At 37.3% G+C, this 23,258-nt stretch overlaps 1 protein-coding gene across 1 annotated transcript in view; it reads right to left on the bottom strand.

Moving 5' to 3' along the window:
* Nucleotides 1–236: 236 nt before the first annotated feature.
* Nucleotides 237–23,258, bottom strand: part of EIF3H (eukaryotic translation initiation factor 3 subunit H) — a 98,754-nt gene continuing 75,732 nt past the window's right edge. The window contains exons 3-8 of the mRNA XM_059165738.1: nucleotides 14,450–14,617; nucleotides 12,825–12,924; nucleotides 11,444–11,593; nucleotides 4,036–4,156; nucleotides 1,921–2,053; nucleotides 237–463 (exon numbers count right to left, since the gene is read on the bottom strand). Coding sequence (XP_059021721.1) covers nucleotides 366–463; nucleotides 1,921–2,053; nucleotides 4,036–4,156; nucleotides 11,444–11,593; nucleotides 12,825–12,924; nucleotides 14,450–14,617 — 770 coding nt within the window. The 3' untranslated portion in view covers nucleotides 237–365. The remainder of the gene's footprint in view (nucleotides 464–1,920; nucleotides 2,054–4,035; nucleotides 4,157–11,443; nucleotides 11,594–12,824; nucleotides 12,925–14,449; nucleotides 14,618–23,258) is intronic.

The raw sequence follows: 23,258 nt of genomic DNA, 5'->3' as shown, positions 1-23,258 counted from the left end.
ATGAAGTAAAGAATTCCCTGTAGGTGCCAGGGCCATTCGATCCAGGGTTAGGACAAGCAGGACTGTATGCTGAAAAATGCGGCGCCTCACAGGGAGCAGCAAAGGTGATGGAGCCTGCAGGTCTGATGTTGATGTAGCTTCTGGTCAAATCTGTTTATCTTTTGTAGGTAAACAGTATAAGCAAAACAAAAATAAAAAGCTAGACACAATATGTATAAAATCAAATGAGCAAGTAGTCAAGGTTGTTTTATTTTTATTTCATTATTAGCTAGAAAGACTTTCCAATTGGCAAGTGTTTCTTCCAAGAATTGCCCCACTGTGATCTCAAAAGTCCATGTTAACTCCTTTCTGGAAACTTCCTTTTCTCAGTTGTTGTATTCCTGAAGAGCCTGGGCCATGAAGAGTTTGCCTAAGTTTTGGGCAGTGAACTCCTTGATGTTCTGGCAGTAAGTGTTAATCTGGCCTGTGCATTTGGGAAAGTGAGAAAGAGAGTCACAATGTTCCACAAATTATAAAATGACCTAGAACATTAGGCAAGCAAGAAAATCCACATAATACACATTCACCAGAATTTTATTTTCTTTTGTTTTGAATCAAGAGTTTATAGGAGTCAATTCTGTTATCCATACCCTTATAATAAAGAATGCAAATTCTTTGGAAAATAAGCTATCTTCCGCTCTTGGATACATGGAGACAGAAGAAAAACAATAGCAGTTAATTACGTATTAGCTATCAATCAAAAGGTACTGGCCGTGGAGCTCAGACACACGCCATACTAAGTGAGAAGCAGTGCTGGCTCTCTTCAGCCAGGTACAAAGGAGATAACCAAATCAAAGAACTGCAAACAAAATGACCCACTTGACCCTGATGTGCACCGCCCAGTAGTTTTCAGGCTGTGCTCTGGAGATATTAAAGGTTCCGGTTCCTTTTCTGACCCAAGACAGAGCAGAGGCAGAGAGTCCCCATGAAGAATGGCATCCATCACTGCTTTTTAAGTCTTAAAACTAATGATCTAACCTGATGCAACATTTATGCAAGGTATTTTGTATATATAATACAATTCTGCTTGAATTGGACCTTAAGTAAGGAATATGTCTCGGTTACCCAAATGTAATTGTTATGTTCTAGAATTTGTGTTAAGAATTTGGAATCTGACCCCTCTCCCCGCCCATACACACAACACACACACACACACACACACTGAAAATGTGTAAATAGAATTGAGAAATGATGGAATATTACCTTTTGTTTGAGTGGGATTTTCATTCTAAAAAATCTCTCACAGGCAACCAGCTGATTTAATCAAACAGTATTTAACATTTATAAAGAAATAAGGTTATCACAGCTAAATAAGAGCAAAATCAAGTCCTAGCATAGGAAACAAGACTCCACCACTGAAAGGCAGTGTTAAATGGCAGATACTCCCAGACAAAGTATATCCAGAACTGCATCCCTATTGCTATAATAGAAGTCAAAGTAAAGGAAATCCTTTTCCTCCAGTCAGAAAACCCAGTTCAATTCCAACACCCACATACAGACGTGGGCTCAGTGCTGGGCTGGAACACGAAAAGTACGCAGCTTGAGCTGAATGATCTTCTGCATTATGGAACGTAAACATTTCTCCCGGGCTTCTCTGAAAGATGACTCGAATAAAACCTTCCCACTTTAGAAAGTTTATGATGCCATCTCAAAAATGTTTAGATAAACACAGAGTGAAGAAGCACTGAAAGGACCTTAGAAATAACAAAGACTGACAAATTCTTAAATTTCAAAATTACAGGTGCTAGATTCAAATTCATCATTCAACCATTTTAAATACACTAGCTTTTATGATGTATTTTTCTGTTTATAAATCTCTCCTTGTCTTCTGCTTCCTACGGAACAGAGGAAACTAGCCACACTCGCACTGGCCAACGATACCTGCAATGAGCAGAGAATCCATCCTGGCAGGAGGCTGAGGGGGTTTGAAAAGTTTGGACAGATCCTCCTCAGGCAGCGGGGGCTCCCCTCGACTCTGGCGCTGCATGTTCTCCTGCTGGCGACGCTGCTGATACTAAGATTCAGAGAAGAAATGATTTGGTTATTTTTCCCTACCTGAAGAGAAAAAACAAGACCTCCATCAATTACGCAATCAGCAAAACCCCACTGCCCTGAATTCCAACAATTTTATTCCAACGATTTTATAAATGGTAATCCACGTAACTCCTCCTTCTAAGAAGTTAATAAATATGGCAACAAAAACCATTTCTTTGTTGGAAACTCAGTGTCACTCTGAGCTCTAAGATACGGAAAAAGCAAACTGGTTATGTGGGAAACTGAGGGCTTAAAGGGCAAAGAAGCTCCTGATTAGTGAGTGAAAGGGATGATTTTACCATTTATGACAACAGGGTAGATGACAACATTACAAGTATGACTCACCTGAACTGCAGTAAGGAAGTAATTAACCACCACACTGGTGAATTTTTTCAACTTTATCCCTACTGACCAAAATGACAATAATGCTGATCATGTTGATATTGTAACATCATCAACATCATCATCACTATCATTATTATAGTAGTAAATACTTCTAATCAGCAGTGCTATTAGCTCTATAGCTAAGAATGAATATTAGCTTAGATAATGCTTCAAAAACTGTCAAACTGTGGCTTCCTAGGATTCTCAGAAGAGAAGGTGGGGATACATCCATAGGTATGGATCAACTACAAACTTACTGAGCAAATTACAATCAAGAGGTAACACTTATGGGTCGCTTACAACGGCAGAGGGAAAATACCACACACAGAGCCTTAAAAAGTCAGGTAATGAGACGCCAAAGTAGGCTGTAAAAAATTTAAGTCCTTGGGTTCCAAAAGAAGGAGATTACCTTGCTTTTTGCAAAGATCTCTATACGCATTATAGGGTTTGAGGGTAGAAGCTGGACATATCTAAAAAGGGTTATAAATGGTGTTGGTACATATAAACATCAAATGCAAAATTTTGAGACATGTAACACTAGTTTCCAGAAACAAATGTCTCACAGGTGACAGATTTTCAATTTGCTACTCCAGGCTGCACCCTTTCCCTATGGGAAGAACCAGCAGGAAAATGGAATCAAGCAAGGTCCTTCTGTCCTTTCCCCCACCACCCTTTGTAAGTCTTTCATTATTGCCATCTTTACCACCCATGCTCTTTTCAGTTAAAAAGTATATACTTTATAGATCTATATGTGTTTTTTAAATCCTAAGTATGGTAACAACGAAGTATTCTAAATGATGAACATTGATATTTTTAAAAAAGTTTAGATATAACAGTCTCAGAGCCGCTTAAATTGTAGTTACACTGAGAACTGTAGAGTTAACACCACCTACTTTAAAGTACATTTTCATGAACACACAGTAGTCATATACAAATGCTTTCACAGGTAAACATTCTGGAATCAACCTATCTATGAATCAAATGCTGGAAGAACACTTTAGAGCAATGCAGTCCAAAAACAATATTCCAGGAACTGTGAAAATCATGTGGCCTTCAAGAAACATGAATAAAGTAAAGGTTAAATGGCCACAGCCGTATATATGTGCCTATGAGAATATTCAGGTAGTTCTAGGGTTTTTATCTGTATTATACTATCTATTTCACAGCAGTTGGTCTATTATTTCCTATCAAAATTGCTTGCTCTTAATCACAATTGCTCAGTTTTTCAAATGAACTGAAGATTGCTAACTACGCTGCAATGAGCCACTACCAAACCAATTATAGTTAGTAAAGAAATGAGCTGTGACACTCCAGAATCTCTTTTGCCCCTGATTTTCTCAATAAATGTATCTCTTATTTGCATAACATTGCCATCGCAATCTGAGCTTAATATACTGGCTCTCTTTAAAAAAGGTATTTTTAAGTACAACTTAGAAAGAATATGTGGTAATAAATACGATAGAGTTACTAGTTAACAGTCAATGCTTTATCAAATAGGACTTTGATCATTTTGAAGAAAACTCTAGAAGCACCATACTTAGAAATGAATTCTCTGACAAATTTTCTGGTAACACAAACCTGATGTTTCTGCTGCTGCTGTTTACTCGTGTTCCTCATGTATGTGTTATATTTAACTATATCTTGGCTCATTTCATCCACTCTGTCCATCAGCAACTGTAGATTCTTCCCCAAATGGTTGCTGAAATGTAAAGTAAATATACTGACATGTCATACTTTAAAGCTATAGATCTGCCACTGCTCTAAACTCTTCTGAGATATTAAACTGATTTGCCATTGGCTACAAGAATGGGAGCACACGATCCACATAAATGCAAGGGGACAGGAAAGAATGTGAGTCAGCTTGTTATCAAACTTTTCATTCTGAACCCACACCTGTAGCCACCAGAGTATCCAAAAGAGCTGAGCTTCTTATTATCAGAGCACACATATATCGGAGTAGAAGCTGTTAAACATATCTAGCAGGTTTTCTGTAATGTGTATTTTCTCAACAACGAAGTTTCACCCCAGCTCGGTACTCTTGCACCCTTGTCCTTAGCACCATCCCCTCCCCAGCTGTGCTCAGAGTATTTAAATCAGGAGCTTCGGAAAGGAGGAACCATGCAAAGACACTAAGACTTCTGGTACCTGATTCCTCTATCCAGCAGTTTCTAAAAGAACAATAATAGCATTTTTTCTGCAAAGTCAAATGAAGAAAAAGAGAAAATAAAAAAATCTCCTTTCCTCTTGCCCTTCCTAGAATCTACAGTACAGTCATTCATACTTCTTTTCCTCTCCAGAAATTTCTCTTGCAACTCATTTACCAAAATCATTTTATAAAGGGATGTTCACAGGTAGTGCAATGACCACCATATTCATTGATTTCTGCCTGCAACTATCTCCTACCATGGTCAAACCTGCTACTACAAATATGTACTCTAAAAAGAACTAGTAAACAAACAGTATTCACTCATTCATTTCAAGTAAGTATTAAGCACCTCTTATGTTCTGACTTTAGTGATTAGCAAACAGAGAAACAATAATGAATGAGACATTCATAGCCTCTATCTTCACTGAGCTTACAAATGATCAGGAGTGGGGCACCTGGGTGGCTCAGTGGGTTAAGTCCCTGCCTTCGGCTCAGGTCATGATCTCAGGGTCCTGGGATCGAGTCCCGCATCGGGCTCTCTGTTCAGCAGGGAGCCTGCTTCTCCCTCTCTCTCTGCTTGCCTCTCTGCCTACTTGTGATCTCTCTCTCTGTGTTGAATAAATAAGTAAATAAAATCTTAAAAAAAAAAAAAAAGATTGGGAGTGGGGAGGAGAAAAAAGGTAGAAACACTTTAGGTAGTACAGCTGCCCTATCTCTTTCCCTTATGGAGAGGACAGGCTGAATGCAAATAATTAGAAGGAATCAGCCAAGCAAAAAAGTATTCTAGGCAGAAGACAGCATCAGCATCAGCGCTGAATGCCTGAGATGGGTAAGATAAAAAGAAAACGTCCGGTATGGCTGGAGCACAGTGATAGGTCACAGAAGTCAGACAAACACAGATGGCAAACCATTAGCTACACCACAAAATGCCCCAATAACAGTGTGAATGAGATCCCTCAACTCCAACATAAATGGTGTCTTTGAGTTGTATGTGTTTGTGATATATTTTGTCTTAAATTTTTAAAAAATGACCACTCTGGCTGCTACGCACAGAACAGACTGGAGAACAGAAACCAGGGGATTAGTTAAGAGTCTACTGTGAGTGCTGGCAAGGATGTGGAGAAACTGAACACCCAGACACTGTAGTGGGAATGTGAAATAATGGTTAAGATGGTAGACTTTATATTATGTAAATTTTAGCTCTACTTTAAAAACTACAGACACACACACATTCCCAAGCACACGGAATCTGCTGTGGTACTACAGAGAGAACAGCGGTGGCTTGGACGAGGACGGTGGCAGTCAGCATGGGAAAGCACGAGAAAAACGGGCAGAAAGGAGACAGAAATCAAGGCTGACTCCCACTTTCCTGGCTTGAGCATGCCAGCATGCCAGAAGTTGGTTCTGGCATTTACAGAGAAGGGACAGGCTGAGGAAGGAACAGACTGGGAACGCTGGGAATAATGAAAGTAAATCCAGTTAAGTATGATCCTAAATGGACAGTATCTGTAACCTGGAGAAAATTAGCAAGTTTTGGCTCTTTCTTAAATAGCAGAAGATACAGAAATGGGGTATGTGTGTAAATAAATGTACCCCCCAACCTCAGGTCTGGCACTATCTTTATAACCTTGGCCCAGTGATTTGGCCTAATTTTAATCTTTTCTTCAAATGTTTCACTTTTTTAAAAAAGTGTTGTTGTTTTTTTCAAATTCAGTTTTCATATTTTTCTTATTCCATTTTAATTTTGTGAATCATTTTTTAACTTCGAAATATTTCTTTTTCTTTGGAAACAAGATTAAGTATTGTTTCCGTTTTCTTCTAATTTCTTTTTTTTTTTTCCCTCCTAATTTCTTAACAGCTTGATTTTAACTCACCTCTAATTAAGTGTCTGGGCCTATGGTAAAGGTAAGCAAATAAAATGATTCTTTCTACCAAGCAGCTAGTCAAATGTCCAGATCCACTGATTATATAGTGACACTGTGTTCTAAACACCTTCTACATTAACATTTAACAATACTCTGTGGTCTAAATGCACTCTTTCAATACACTCTATTGAGTACATACGTACTTTGCTAGTCACTGCATCTGACACTAAGGATTAAACTATGGGAGACATTGCTGCACTCCACCCGTCCTAGTGAGAAGACAGGAATGCACACAGATCAACACCACACAATGGTGTCACTGCTCTAACAGAATGGAAGCATGAAATATAATGTGGCAGAGCCAGATGAGTTTCCAGATTATCTGACTGCTGAATTTAGAGTTTCTGAAGAGAAGCTAGAGACAGGGAAGGTAGGAGGGACATTGCCAGACACTGGGTGAAGGCAGTGTGTTTGGACACTTTGGCATGAAAAGCATAATGCCTTTGAAGAATTGCACAGAAGGGCAGGACTGGGAAAAAAGAAAGCAGTGAAACTAAGAGGCAGACAACAGTCATAGCACAGAGAATCCTGGAAGCCAGGTCTAGAAGTTTGGATTCTATTCTAAGGCCAACGGGGAACCGGCCAAAAAGTTAAGCAAAGGAGTAATATGATCATACAATTTGCATTTAGCAAGATCACTATAACGAAAGAGGAAAAGGTTAAAAGCAGGAAGTAAGGAGACTGTGAAAGTAATCAGGAATATAAATAATGAAGCCCTTGCCCTAAGGTACCAAAAGACACAGAAATAAAATGAAATCACCCCAGAAATGTACACATGAGAAGACAGACACTGAGGAACACTGATCTTCAGGGATGAGCAAAGAGCAAAGAGGAACCTAACAGAGTTGCAGTTGCACAGACTCCAAAACAAGATATTTCAGAAAAAGAGTCATCAACATAACAAATGTTTAAGTGTCTACAATACCCAGTAACACAGTGATAAAGTCATCCTTTGTGACTTCAGTGAGAGCTCTCTAACAACACAGAGTAGATGAAACACTAGGAAGCCTGACTATAAAAACAGATAAATGCAGGGTGCCTGCAAGGCTCAGTCGGTTAGCCACCCAACACTTGATTTCTGCTCAGGTCATGGATCTCGCGGTTGTGAGACTGACTGGGTCCTGCATCACGCTCTGCCCTCAGTAAAGTCTGCTTAAGACTCTCTCTCCTTCTTCCTCTGCTCCATAACCCCATGCCACACTCACTCGCATGCACTCTCTCTCTCTCTCTCAAATAAATAAATGAATCTTTAAAAAAAAAAAAAAAAAGTGAATATGAACGAAAAAGGTGAGAGGAAATGGATAATAATGGCATGAGGTCAAAAAGTGCCTTTTTTGGTAACTTTGTTTTTTAAGATGAGGGAGACTTACATTTAAACATCCTCATTCTTGAGAGATGGGTGTTCAAATATTTAGGGGTTAAAAGTCATGTCAGGAATTTACTTTCAAATGCTTCAGGGAAAAAAAAAAAAGTTACGCACTTATGTGCAAAGTTAGAGAGCAGGTACAAACGTGGCAAGACAGACCACTGGTGAATCTAGGCAAGAGGTTTATGTGTGTTCATCAGATTGTTCTCTTTCAACCTTTCTGAGGAGTTGAACATTTTCATTTTTTTTTTTAACGGGAAAAACAAGTCCAAAAACCTGAAAGAAAAGAACCAGTATGGAGAGCAAATGAAGGTATCTTAGGAAAGAGAGTGTAGAAGAAGCCAGCTGTATCCTAAGATGGCATGATGGACAGGAAAGGGACAGTCTTAAGGAGGGGCACCAACCCTTTCATTTCTACCAATGGAAGAACTGAGGCCCAGAGAGCAAGCAAGAAATGCTATCATTACTAAGCAATTACTTGTTAAATAAGTCATTTATATGCTTAAGTGCAGAAGGAATTCAGAGAAGAGAAAGAACACCACAAACCCTATAAATGCGCGATTGGGTTGGGGAGAGGGGAAGGTAGTGACACTGGAGAAAAATCACAAAGGAAAGTTAGTTACTCCATACACAAAGAGAGATCGATCTATTATTTGGTCCCACACCTTAACTCCTAGAGACTGACTACACTGATGACAGCAATGAGAAAGGCCTACTAGAATAGACCCTGTCGATCTATACCCAAAATGTCCTTAATATATAGTACTATCGTTATATATTATTAAATATATGTAATTAGTGAAAGAACACAAGCACAAGATAGGTGGCCTTTAAACATTTTGTAACATTTTTATTACTACAAAGTTCTTCAAAAATATACCCAATAAGGAATACTCAAAAATTTGTACAACAGATCTTGAAGGGCAAAAGGAATTAAAATAATACCTATTTCAGAGATAAGATTCATAAATGGACCAACTCTATGGGAATCTTTTCAGTGCCAATTCAGTCAGAATTCTGAACTAGGGAGTTACTATTAGGAGTCTCAATAACACAGCCTTTTCTTTTATTGTCAAGGAAACAAAGAACTGAAAAGCAGCTCACTAATACAGATGTGAATCAAGACATGCAGTGAGAAGTCTGCTCTGGCTGCAGTATCAATTTATCCTTAATGTAGAATGCCCACCCTCAGTTTACTTGTTTAAAGAGGAAATAAAAAGGAATTGTTTCTTCATGTGTGAAAAGCTGAAGGCTTGGATAAAACACTTTAAAAAATTGATAAAGCTGTTATGAAACAGCCATCGCTTAGAACTTCCATTCAATAAAATTAAAACTAAAAATTAAAAAATTTTTTAAATGAAAGGAAATGTAGTATGTTTTATTCACAGCCTAGAACAAATATATCAGGTAAACCAAAAAAGTGGTATCCACATACGGGTTATAAGAAGTAAAACCAAGCAAAACTTGAGGAGCTTCTTGGGCATGGTTTCTGATGTGGCTGCTTAGAAAAAATTTTATGGCGCCAGGCCTGACTACCATCATGCTATTGATGTAAGAATTTAAAATCTGAAGTGCGCCTGGGTGGCTCAGTGGGTTAAGCGTCTGCCTCCGGCTTGAGTCATGATCCCACCATCAGTGAGATGGAGCCCTGCGTCGGGCTCCACCCTCAGTGGGGAGTCTGCCTGAGGTTCTCTCCCTCCCCTGCTTCCTTAGCCCCCTCCCCCGCTTGCATGCTCGCTCGCTCACTAACAAATAAATAAATCTTAAAAATTAATTAAAATTTGAGATGTACAAAGGTGATATTTCCATCTTTTAGACGAGGGCTATCAGTCTGGATGAATGTAACAGCCCTTCAGTATGCATACTGCTTCAGGGGCTGCTGCATTTTTTTCCTTCCAGCAGGAACACAAATTTACCTTTTAAATTTCACATGAAAAAGAAAGGGCCCCTCTTTCTGTTTCACAGAAAGTACAGAAGAATATAAAAACCGTAATAAAATATTTGTCTAAATCTTAATTGCTATCGCAAACTGGGAACATCTTCGTGGTTATTATAAATGATGTTTTGGACAAACAGACACTACAGACCAGCTCACTGGTAACTGAAAGCACAAAAGGGCTACACTTGTTTTGTATGCTCAATAAGCCTGGGAAAAGCTGAAGGCATAAATTATATAAGCAAATGCTTTCAGGTAGTAAATTTAAAATTATTGTATAACTATATATACTTAATATATCAAATTGTAACCTTGCGTGCTAAAGAATGTTCTTAGTGCAATGCTTTAAATACAGGTGTGCTGAGTGTTTGTAAAAGCAATAAAGAAAAGTATGACCTTCTAAGAGACAAATTAAAGGACTATTATGAATATATGTTTGCAGTCAACAGTACACTCTTCAGTGCCAAATTAGCCTCGCAAGCTGGCTGTATCACTTAGCACTCTGCTTACCATGCAGCTTCCGTCTCCTTCCTCTGCACAGACTTTCCAGCGGCCCTATGATGGAGTCATGCAATACAAAGGGGCACTTCAAGCACGGTCCTACCCATCCCAGAGCAGGGAGAACAATACTAGGCTCTCTGGTCTTCCTGGGTTTACCCTACTTGTCTTATAACAAAGAAGTACAAAGTCTGTATGTTCTTTTGTGCAAGCTTCTCTCTGCATTTAAAGAAATCTGATAAACAACTGAGCCTCTATTCCAAACTGGTTGCGTAAGAAAATATACCTTGTTTTTTTCAGTCATCCAAAAAATGCATATAGACTGACTACCTACTTCATTCTACAGGTCTGCTGCTAGCACTCTCCCACTACAAAGCAATCACTAAGATCAAGCTTAAAGGGCACTTAAGAAGAGCTATACAGACGATTCTGCCTACATTTTTATTAAGAGAAATAAATGCTAGGAAAGGAAACATTAATTCCATAAAGGAAATGATCTGTTTGGAACACCTCAGTCACTTTACCAATACAGTAAATAATACCCAGCAACAAGATAGCTAAAGCAGTCACAATGGACTAAGTTATGTCAGCCCTGTCTAAGATAGCAAAAGCCAGTGTCAGGTTCAGAAAATTCTGATTTCAGTTAAAAATCCACGCTGGAAATTCACTACTAATAGAATCTGCACCTGAACAAGGCAAATGCCACCAGTAAAACAAAGAAGCATTTTCGTATTTTTCCTGAGCATTACTAAATATCCGGACATGATACTATAAAGCTTCCAGGGACAGTATACAATAAATAAAGCTAAGCCCCCCATGAAAAAACCCTCCTCCATGGGCATTTGCCCTATCAAAGCAAAAAATAATACAGCAAAGACATCAGAGGGTTCTTATAACAGGAATTATTAGTATTCAAATACTGTTCCACTTTGTCAGTCTGGTCTTTTTCCTGGGATCTTAGCAGGGCTGGACAAATACTACATGTCATTATGTATGTCTAAAGAACCTAAAAATGTACTTGGGTAATTCTTTTCTTGATCTATGGGTTAAATTCTAAGTGAAAGAATCTTTTGCAGAAAGTGATTTAAAAAGGACTTTACATTAGGGCCACTTACCTGCTAGCAAGACTGAGCAATTCATGTTTATCTGCGACAGCTGACTTCTTCTCAAGCTCCCACATTAGGACGTTGATCAGATGTGAATTTTTAATTACAATCGGCACTTCTTCAAACATGTGCTCAAAGGTGATATTTCCCTTTTTCAATCTGTGAAGCATGTTAAAAATACTTTAGTCTGGTGGTCAGAAATAAGTGTTAAATGGACTATTTCATACATTTTCCCTAATTACAGGCCCTCTCCAGGATCTTTGTTTCAGTAGCACTCTTTAAAAAAGAGAAAGAAACTAGTTTTACAGAGTCAAGCATAAGTCGAATGATTTGAATAATACTGAAAACAATCCAAGTTTGAGCTATAAAGCCCAGAAAACAAGATTCTTGGCAGAAGAAACTATTCTTCCTTTCTAATCAGGTATCTTCAATATTTCCCTGATACTAAAATGTAAATGTCGTGGGAAGTTATGCTATATAATCTATTTCTAAAACATTTAAAGTAAAGAGCTATAACAGAGATGTACTTCGATTCTTGGAAAATTCATTTTAAAAGTCTACCAAATGAAAGAAATTAACAACTAGCAGAACACTCACAGGATATCCTATATACAATGGTTCGGAAGACAGCAAGAATGCAATTTCTCGTTAATTTAGTTGTAACTATCATACCCAGGAATTGTTCATGAGTTAGCATTTAAAATCTTTTACCTTAATTTCTTTAGAAGCTATTGGGAAACTAGCAAAAAACTGTCTGCCCTACCAACACCAAAGCCAATAACTTTAATTTAATAAGAAATCAAAATTCCCATAATTAACAGAAAATGAAAGAATTCTGAACTTTTAAAAATTTAATGTAAATATTCCAATGCCATCATGTAAGATCATAAAACAGCTTTACCAATTAATTCTCTGCATACCTATCACCCATAAAATGTCCAAAATGCCACATTCCTTACTGATACCTTAAAAGGTTTACCTCCTTCCCATCCCCACCCCCATGAAACAGGCGCTCAGAAAGACAGACATACAGCTCACAATCATCCTGACACAGAGCTCTTACAGTCTGACAGCCGCCGGTCACTCATCCCACCTCCCTCTATCTGATCATTATTTTTTCCCCCTCAAATTCAGCAGCTAATTAATTCCCACTCCAACTGAATTCAACCCTAGTGAGAACAACAGATGAGACATTCCATAAAGAACAGTTTAAACATGGAAAGGGAGAAATCAAGTGGCACTCAGCCATGCGAAAGACTTCTACCGTCCACATGGCAAAAGCATTACTACACCACCAGCACCAAGGATTCAATAAATGTGGCAAACTAAAATCTTAAAAGGAAAACAGTCAATGCATTACCATACGCCTCATAGGCCCCCAAACACTTACGCTTCAGGAGAAAAATCTTTCTCTTTACAAACTTCCATCAGTTTAGGAGTCAGTCTGTATGCTTTCAGCGAGAGAGACCCTTGAGCAGTTTTTATGGGATCTCAAATAAAGAAAAGAGAAAGAATTTACTAACAATTTGGTTACTGCCCATACTTTGCTTGAATGAGACTGGTTCTAGGCATACTGACACCATACAATCGTTACAAAATGAAGATCAAAATAAAAGATCAGAACTCAATTTGAAGCAGATTAAAACCAGTATAGCATATAGTTAAGTGAAAATGTAGGAACCCTATCACCCTACTCGAAATTGATAGAATAACTTCCTCCCTAACATAAAAAAAGAAGATTCAAAATGCAGTTATTTTCAAATCTATTTGTCAGCCTGAACCAGAAATCTTGATGAAAATTAAATATCTCGTATGTTCTAAACACCTTATATTCATCTTGTATAATTAGAAAAAAAATACTAATGAATATTAAATGTGAAAATACACTGCATGCATTTGTGTAGTTCAGTCAGCTAATTTAAATAAATAGCCCTGCAAACAAAATTTACCCATCCTAGTAATCACTGTCCAAACTTTTTAGTTAAAACGGCTTCTACAAACGAAATGACTAAAAAGAGCTATCACAAAAGTGTCTTTTTCGTTTCAGAGAAATTCATTTTGTCAAAACTAGCTGCTTACACACTCCATGAGTAAGGGAGCTCAGCACTCGCGGCATGATAACGGCTCCGGCGTGCCAATACTCGCCTAAAACCTGTGTTAACATTCATGTTGTCTGAAACTTAACACAGTGAAACTTTTAGCAATAGGTGATAAAATGAAAACCAAAATAGATTGAAACAAGTGGAAAATTCATCAAGGTCTGATGATGCAATGTTTCCAGTCAATATAAGTACACTTTAACAACTTGTTCTTTACTGTAATCCAATTGTTAACATACTGAAACAATTTTGGGGCAGCTCATAAGATTGATCGTATTCATTAGTATTTTTTCTGACAGATACTCAGGACGTTACATTTACTTCTCAGCTGGAAACTATATGCGAGTCTGCCAGATATGGCAAACTGTGAGTGTTTGGGGAGGGGGAAGGCTATAAAGCTGTTAAATTGCCTACAGTTCTGATACAGCACAGAACATCTGGTCTGGAGAGCTTGAGGAAACACCATTAAACAGGCCGAAAAGAAAAAAATCTTTGTGCTAAGAAACAGTCCAGGTTTTGTACGCTGCTGTCAGAGGTACAAAAAAAAACTTGGCACACTGTGTTATGATTGGTCAGTCACGTACAGAGCCAGACACTCTAGCAATTGGGGTTTGTTAGACATCTGGTCTAGTTCCACCAGCCCCTTCAAATGAGGGAGGGGAGATGGAGGAATAAAATGAAGCAGCTACTCCAGCATTCCAAAATGTACACATCAGGGCTCTGATAGCAAGAAAAATAAACAGAAAGAAGGAAACCCTGTCTAGACGTAGCTGCTGCGGAGGCTGCTGCAGAAACAGGGTTGGTATTTACTTGGAAAGGCCTGCCAGGCCGCTCGTAGAGGCAAAAAGACAGAAAGCAAAAATAGTAGTAATAACATTAAAGGAAGAAAAGAATAATAAAGGAAACTCCTACTAACCGTAAATGAGAACGACAGATTCTTCAATGGCATGCTGGTAACTGAACTGAGAATCCAGGAGGGCTCGGGTGACGAATGAGCCATAGTACGTGGACTGGTACCAGCCCACGTGGAGGTGGTCGATGTTGACATGGCGGAGGCTGCGCATCATTTCCATCTGATATTGAACTAGATGACAGGGAGGAGGGGGTAAAAGAAAAACTATTTAATGATGCCACAAATAGTAAAAGCGAGCCTTTTGGGAAACAACTTTTTACACAACTATTTATTAGCTAAAGGGAAGAGGTTTCCAAATTTAAAATTCATTCAGTTCACATGTACTGAAAACGAATTTAAGCTTTCAACTCATTTCAAATCACTGAAACTTTCCTTTATTCATTAATGAAATAACATACTGTAGAAAAGTTACTAAAAACACAGTAATAATCCCTGTTCTAAATAAGAAATTATTTATTAAATGTGGTTACCCTCCCTTCTTTATACTCTTAAAAATAGTAAGTGTTTAAGAAAAAATTTATATAATTGCTAAACTAGTTGCTTTTAGACATTTCATTTGAATTAAAAAAGTGAGAATACTTATCAATGTCTTCGTCAACAGTTTTTAGAACTGAGAAGTTAAAATCACCAAGAAAATGAATAGGAAAACAATTAACTACCACATTATTTAAATATGAACAGAATATAAGCTGTAGCTGATTTAAAACTTAAGAATTCATTTTTGCCTTCATCTGGTGCCCCCTGCTGCATATGCTAAATTTTAAAAAGAATTCTTTTTTCTTGTTTGTGTGCTCTTTTCTGTTAAGTAACAGATATTAATTTTTCATTGGAGTTATAGGTTAATCACCATGAAAAGGTTGAAAGACTTTTACTTTCATCAAGTTAATGACTACAATGTATATTAACTTAAAGCAATATTACTAGAATAGGTGCAAACTGAGACTATGATAAGTAAAAGATTTTAAAAAGCAATACAGCCCAATAATGAGTAGCAAATATGTAACAGAGGAGAAAATTCATAGTCAACATAATATCCAAATTATTTCTATTATAATGAATGTACAACTATGTGGAGTGAATATATTTGCTTAACTTGGAATCTAACCTTTCCTTTTTAAAACTCTTGATCAGGTTTTAGCAAAAGTAAAGTTATATGCCTGTCGTTTCCTTGGTTGGTTATAGCACTATGGTTTTATAAAGCAAACAAGATTCAGGATCATAAAGCACAAAAGAACCTCACTCAAATGGTCACAATCTTATTTTAAAACATTTGTTACTAGGCAAAAATATTATAAATCTGCTTATTCCAAGGAAGGTTATATTTATCATAATAAATGTGATAGCCAACTTTTCAGATACTTAAGAATTTGGTTTTTTTTAATTTTTCTTCTTATATACAATATGATGGCCTCAAGAAGCAGCAGTAGAAAAATAGTATGATAATCTTTTATCAATTACCTTTTATCTTGAATTTTTGTCTCTCTAGGACATAACAGACCTCCTTCCCACCTAGCTTAACAGATTCCTACATATCAACCACATAAATATAGTTTAAAACCATTGCTATGGCCTCTTTCTGCTTTAAAATTCCCTCCTTTAGTAAAATCACTCATTTGACTAATGGAATTTAATCAAATTTAACTTACAAAAAGTTCCAATATCACAAGTGAAAAAGGAGCTAGTACGATCTAGCACGATTCATTTTAAAGGAATAGGGAGAAGGAGATGGGGAGAGATTACCAAGCAACTGACAGTACAAACATGATTTTACAGAATGATTTTTTTTTTTTAAATCAGTATTTCCAAACTATCTGCCAATGTACAATTTAGGTATAATATAAGCATAAGTTAGATTCAATTTGCAACAGTAGAAAAAAAAGAAGACTTGGAATCTTGAGATCTAGGTTCTCATACTAGCGCTTAAGATTTTCCCCATGAGGAATCTTGCTGTCCAGTTAATGATCCTTTTCTGATGCTCAGCCTTCCCATCTCCAGAAAGACCAGAGAGAACATCACAGTCAAAATGCTGTGACTCCACAGCGTTGATTAAATATGCTAATTATAAGTAATAATTTTTCTAGAGGCTAAGGTAGAGACTCTAGCATGCATTAATACTTAAAAAATGCATTTCTCTGGGAAAAAGACTGCAATCTTACTATGTCTCTCCCCAAACTGCCTGAACATAATAGATTTTATAATAGCATTTTCAGGATGCAAGAGGTAAAACAAACTCTATGAAAATGCTATTATAAAATCTATTGTCACAAACTTATTTCTTATAATTATATAATTATGTTATATAATTATAATTTATATAATTATATGAAAAATTATTGTAGCAAACAAATTCCTTCTTTACCCAGAATCTTTTCTACTTTACAGCCCCTTAGATAAGAATGAAAATGAAGTATTCCTCTCAGCTAGAAAGAGGCTAAGGGATAGGAGGCTTGTCACTCTATGGGAAATACTACTGCTCCAATGTATTTACTTCTTAAGAACTGAGAAGTAGAGAGATAAGCTTGAAAGCCTTTAATAAAAATTAATTCTTAAGGTTATAAGAGTTTTCATATGACCTAAATATGGCAAATAAATACTTAAAATGTAAGGGGCAGGAATAAGACAGCTAAGTAGATAAATTGCTTCTAAAAAATCTGTAAGGCACTGGAATTTCACTATTACACAAAAATTATAGTCTGGGCCTATTCTATGTGAAATGTGCAGATCTTCTCTGTTTTGGTTTGGACTTACCACCCCAACTTTAAAAAATTCAAAAACACAACTTAACGAATGTCCTCTCGGAGGTATCACACACAGAAAGGAAGGATCTTAAAGGATTGCAAGTGATAGGGAGCCTGGGTAGTGCAGTCGGTTGACCATCCAACTGTTTGGTTTCACTTCAGGTAGTGACCTCAGGGTCCTGAGATCGAGCTCATGTCATCACGTCAGGCCCCATGTCAGCTGCTATGTGGAGTTCCATATAGGGCTCCCCACTTAGCACAGTGTCTGCTTAAGAGTCTCTCTTCCTTTCCCTCTGCCCCTCCCGCTCATGCTCTCTCTAAAACAAATCAATTTATCTTTAAAAAATAAAAAATAAAAGGATTGCAAGTGACCTGTTAAAAGATGAGCTTCAAAGTAAAGCTGGGGTGCACTGAGACCCAGTCCTCACCAGGACTATTCATATGAGCCTCCAGTAAGTGCACAGTTTGAAGAGTTAAGTTTAATTCAGTAACAACAACAACAACAACAACAAAACAAAAAAAAAAAAATTAAGTGATATGTTTTTCTATTATATATATGCTGAGGAAGAAAAATAAAACCTCACAGCCTACCAAATAAATTGCTTTCTCTGTAAACTTTTCGGTCTGTGTCTTCCCTTTTAATGGTGACAAATATGTGTGACTTTTATCTCCCTTCACCCACACAGTGTTTCCTTTCTTCCTCCTCCCAAGTTGCCAAAAAACACAAAACCAGGGGCACCTGGGTGGCTCAGTGGGGTAAGCCTCTGCCTTCGGCTCAGTTCATGGAGCCCCTCATCTGGCTCTCTGCTCAGCAGGGAGCCTGCTTCCCTTCCCCCACCCCCTGCCACCTGCCTCTCTGCCTACTTGTGATCTCTGTCTGCCAAATAAATAAGTAAAATTTTTAAAAGAAAAAAAGAAAAAGAAAAACAAAATCAAACCCTGCAAAGGTGTCCTCACAAATCTAAGTAAGGATAAGAAATGCACCGCAGACTACCCTATTAAAACGGTCTCAAAACCACATGCTGGCAGCTACCACCAATCAAATGATATGAGCTGCCACACCAGCCACGCCTACTTATTTACCCTCTGGCCTATGGAAGACAAAAGGAAAAAATCAAGAAATGACGATGTCCCAGTAAATTTTACCGAGGAAATAAGGAACAAACCACTGCAGATTCTAATCTCCCAGGTGAATGCCATTGCTTTTGTGGCTATGCCAGTTTTTCTCAGGAGTTATACTGGGGGTGGGCACTTCAGGCACACACAAGAGACCCAATTTAGCTACAACATTAATGTAACAGGGGAGGTGGGGAAGCTCATGCTTTCTGGAAGTAGCTATGAGGATTGAGGATGCCTTGTCCCAGTCCTTAGGTTCTGGGTGAGTGGGAGGTAGAGCCATATTTGCTTCTCCTGCTCAGCTGGACTCACTTGAATGGGCTGGAGTTTCATTCAACAGGACGTCACAGAAGATGTGCCTAGGCATCACCCTTGTCTAGGGAGTGCCTCGCACCTCAAAACTCACGAGAATCACAGCAAAAGAAACAAAAGGAAAAAAAAGAGAAGGAAAAGAAAAAATAAGGCTCCCTGATATGAAATACCACAGTTCCCTACTGTTGAGTTAATGCAGGTCAATGAAGTAAGAAGCAAGCATTTCCTGGCATCTTTGTAGAGTTGATTCAGGGTTAGGCACACTTTACTTTTATTCTAAAGTTCTCATATTTAACAAAAAGAAGCCCAAAAGCAGCAATTTCAACCAACGATATTCATTTCTGAATTAATAACCAAATATTCCTGGGGGAGTTCCCAAGGATAAATAGCAAGAGGAAAACTGTTTTGGAGGGGGACTATTTTTAAATCATGGTCATATCCAACAGGGGGGCTCAGCTCAGAACTGTACAGTGAAAATTTCAGGGAATAACTTTCTAATTTTTAAGCATTCTTAGTCTAAAAAGCAAACATGCTACTGACTGAGGAGAAACAGTGCACAGCAAATCAGTATCAGGAACAAACTGGTAGTTACTATTAAGCCAACTCCAATTACTAACACAAAAGCAATACTTAACATGCAGCTGAGGTGGTGCTACAAAATTAGGAAGGATTATAAAAATGAGCTGAAGTTTCATAAATCTCTTCAAGCTCGACAATTGTCTTCATTGGTTAAGCCTCTCCCAAGCAAAGGAGAGGCTGCTTTACAACACTGAATAACTGTTCAAAGTTTGGCACCGGTATATTCATATTCACTTTTTCCAGATATCCTCTTTGCAAAACAGTCAATTTTAAATTGCCTAGAGCTAAAACTGTCTTAACTGAGGCAGGCTGCCCAATAACTATTCCTTTCAAAAATCCACCACAATTTGTTAGGTTTTCCCTTGTTTTTATCTCCAAATATGAAAACACTGAAAATAATATGTTGTTTTATATTTAAATACTGTATCTGGAGTTACACTGGCAAACAACAAAAAAGGCTTAAGAACTGAGTTCTCCTGAAGATCGCTGAGAAGGACAAGAAATTAGAAGCTTTTTAGTTCAGTAGAATGATTGACCAGCATTATTTCTTCTTCAATTCCTTACCCTCATCTTTAAAATCATCTTTTTTATTTTATTAAGTGAGCCTTACTGAAACAGAATTTCTCAGTGAAAAACAACAACAAGGAATTACCACAGGTGGCTAGGCTGAGATGAGCTGAAGGCAGAAAGTTAAAGCTGTAGCATAGTCGAAATCCCGAGATAATGTCTGTCAGATTAAAGGAGGGAAAAGTGTTTTATAGATGTATTCGGGAACTTTTAAAAAGACAAAGCAACCCAATTTAAATTTTAGAAATTAAAGTTAATTTAATAGACATATGGTTTCATTTAATAACTTAATACTGTATCAAATAAATCCAAATTATTTTAAAATAAATTATGACAAAATTATATAAAAAATATACATATATATATAGCCTAGAGAGAAAGGGTAGAGCTAAACACCAGGAGAGAAGCTAGCACTTAATGAGCACTTATTATGTCAGACTTCCTGCGAAGTGGTCTACATATGTTATCTGACTATTTCTCACAATAACTCCAATGAGCTAATCACTGTTACTGAAAACCACTTAGAAAAACTGTTCACTTAGAAAAACTGTTTACCACAGTTTGTAAAGTGGCAGGACTCAATTTGACTTCAGACACTCTGACCCCAAAGCCTAGGCAACTACCCACTTAAAGAATTTCACCTCTTCTTACTAGTAGAGTGTAAATTATTTCTGAGCCAATATAGCACAGCACACAACACAACAGAAATACACAATTTCTAGGTTTTGACATAACACAGCTTGTGCATGTCAGACCACTAAATCAACCAATAATTTAGCAATACCAGTAACAGTTTAAGTGATAAAGCTACCTTAAAAGATTTGTAAATGCTGAAGTGCATAGTTATCACAAATATGTAATCAAACTCCTAAAACACTGCTATGTTACTATTTGAAACTTATGCCAATACTACTTTGTAACTAAGAACTGGTTTAGATCACAGATGACTTGCACAAACACATCAAGGGAACAGAGACCAGATCTAGCAGAGGCTCTTTGCAGCAAAGAAACCTACTAAGTTCAATCAAGAGATGCAAACGGTTTTAAAAGCAAACAAACAAAACCGACAACTCTGAAACAAATCAAAGATTTCAACCAATATGACAGGCAAGTGGAATATATCAAAATCTCCTGTTTCAGCTCGAGGACTATCCTAAGTAAGACTTTTAAGTAAATAATTATAAGCCTCCTTCCCAGCAGCACCGTGGGACACCAGTGAACACTGACAGGCTATGAACTGTGAAGGCTTTGCCTCATTATTTAACAAGACAACTATTCTGTGCTTTCCTCTTCATATCAGACTTTCTGCCAAGCTGCACATACGTTTCAGGCAGTGTTCAAAGCTAGTAGCAGATGTAGATTTAAGCAAACAGAATGTGCATTTGAAAAAAGACTTAAATAAGAGTCTACTTTGGGTGGAGAGAACTATGGAATACACATTTCTTAAAACTTCTAAATTTTCTTTACCCAGTCTGTACAATATATTCATTCTTTTTTCCAATTAATACATCTGTTATTAAGGCCACCCCTGTGAATGCTTAAGGATTTTGGTAACAGTTCATTTTTCACATTAAGTGGCTGATATATATTCTACTCTACCTAAAAACTAATTTGTTTTATTTTAAAAGAAATAAGAAAAATACTGCCTTCCTTAATCTTACAGAAATATTTTTTAATAGTTCATTTGTCCTGAGTGGTTTAATTTCTTCTTTAAAGTGTTTATGAATTTTGACAAATTTCTTCTGAATGCCAAGCTGAAGATAAGGAAATGGGGGGGAGCAATGACTCTATCTTTTAAAACTAGTAAGAGTTTGAAAATTAGGGGAAATCAGGTTTTTTGAGGTTTTAATGTTTCTCAAAAAGTATTTTATGAAATAACTGGATTCTTTACAGAAAATAATATGTATATCCTGTAACAAATTCATATTGTTATCTTCTCAACCAAATCATGAAACATAGCCAAGAGATCCTATTTCTTTTGAGGTTATGAGATTTAAAATGTATGTAACATTAATGCCCTTGGTCATGAAAACACATGCAGGTAAGACATGTATTAGTTAGACAGTAACTAATAAGTTAACTATAGGTCATATGAAATCTGTTTAAACAAAGTGAATCTATCTGGACAGGACCAAAGGCTAGAGACCTCTGTAACCATCACCTTAAGAACTCTCTCCTGAAGAGCAGCCTACTGAGCACTGCTACCTCTTGCTACAATTAAGAGGATGATATGTTAGAAGATCAAAGGAGAACCTCTGGATTTAGAAATATCATTATTTCATACTTGGTTACAGGCTCTTTCCTGAGGACAAGTAATACCTCTGTCACATTTACAGCTATATATATCAGGTACTAGGTTAATACTGGCCCAAAATTAAGTACTGAAAGTATTCACGAAAAAAAAAAAAAAAAAAAAAGAGGGTGCCTGGGTGGCTCAGAGGGTTAAGCCTCTGCCTTCGGCTCAGGTCATGATCTCAGGGTCCTGGGATCGAGTCCCGCATCGGGCTCTCTTCTCAGCAGGGAGCCTGCTTCCTCCTCTCTCTCTCTCTCTGCCTCCCTTCTCTACCTGCTTGTGATCTTTGTCTGTCAAATAAATAAATAAAATCTTAAAAAAAAAAAGAAACAGAATATTCAAAAACATGATTGTTGTTAATGTACTAGAAAAGTCACAATTACTAGTAAATTACATACGTGTGTGTGTGTGTGTGTGTAATTTTATAAATATATGTATGTATCTCCATGTTACTATGTCCACAAAGGACATGAATTAGCTTGCTTTAAAACACACAAAAAAACCATCAGAAATCAAGATTAGGTAAAGAATAAATTAGAATACATAAAGCAGAAATTGCAGGTGAGGCAGAGACCTGAACAAAACAAAGTAAACCACAGATATTTTTATTAAAATACACAAATTTGGCTCTAGGCATTCTGGCAATCAGAGCATTAAGGGAACCCTGGTCATTTACATTATCCAAAGGGTATGAAAAACATCAGACCTCAAAGTCAGTAAGACTTCCCCCAGTACTTAACCCTAATATAAAATTTTCTTGTGGGGTTTCAAAGCAAAACTAGTATGCAATTTTTTGAGAAACAGAAGACATTTCTCTAACAGAATAATCACACTTGATTTACCTTTCCTATAAATCTTAAGTTTTTAATGTAAAACAAGGAAAGAATGGCCTCATGAGTACTTGTTATAACACACAAAATAGTCTATACAAGTTATGAAACAAGAAGAATTCGAAGCAAAGAAGAAGAAGAGGGGAGAGGGAGGAGGAAGAAGAAGAAAAAAATAATAAATGGCTGCCAAAATGAATTAATAGTTTCATCTCCGGGGCGCCTGGGTGGCACAATTTGTTGGGTGTCTGACTCTTGGTTTCCATTCAGATCATGATCTCAGGGTCTTGGGATCAAGCTCCGTTGGGCTCTGTGCTCAGCACAGTCTGCTTAGAGTCTCTCTCTCTCTCCCTCTCTGCCCCTCCACCTCGCACGGGCAC

The sequence above is a fragment of the Mustela lutreola genome, chromosome 3 (assembly GCF_030435805.1).
Source record: "Mustela lutreola isolate mMusLut2 chromosome 3, mMusLut2.pri, whole genome shotgun sequence".
NCBI classification, from domain to species: Eukaryota; Metazoa; Chordata; class Mammalia; order Carnivora; family Mustelidae; genus Mustela; species Mustela lutreola.
The sequence above is the reverse complement of the archived record's forward strand: the minus strand, read 5'-3'. Positions and strand labels throughout refer to the sequence as shown.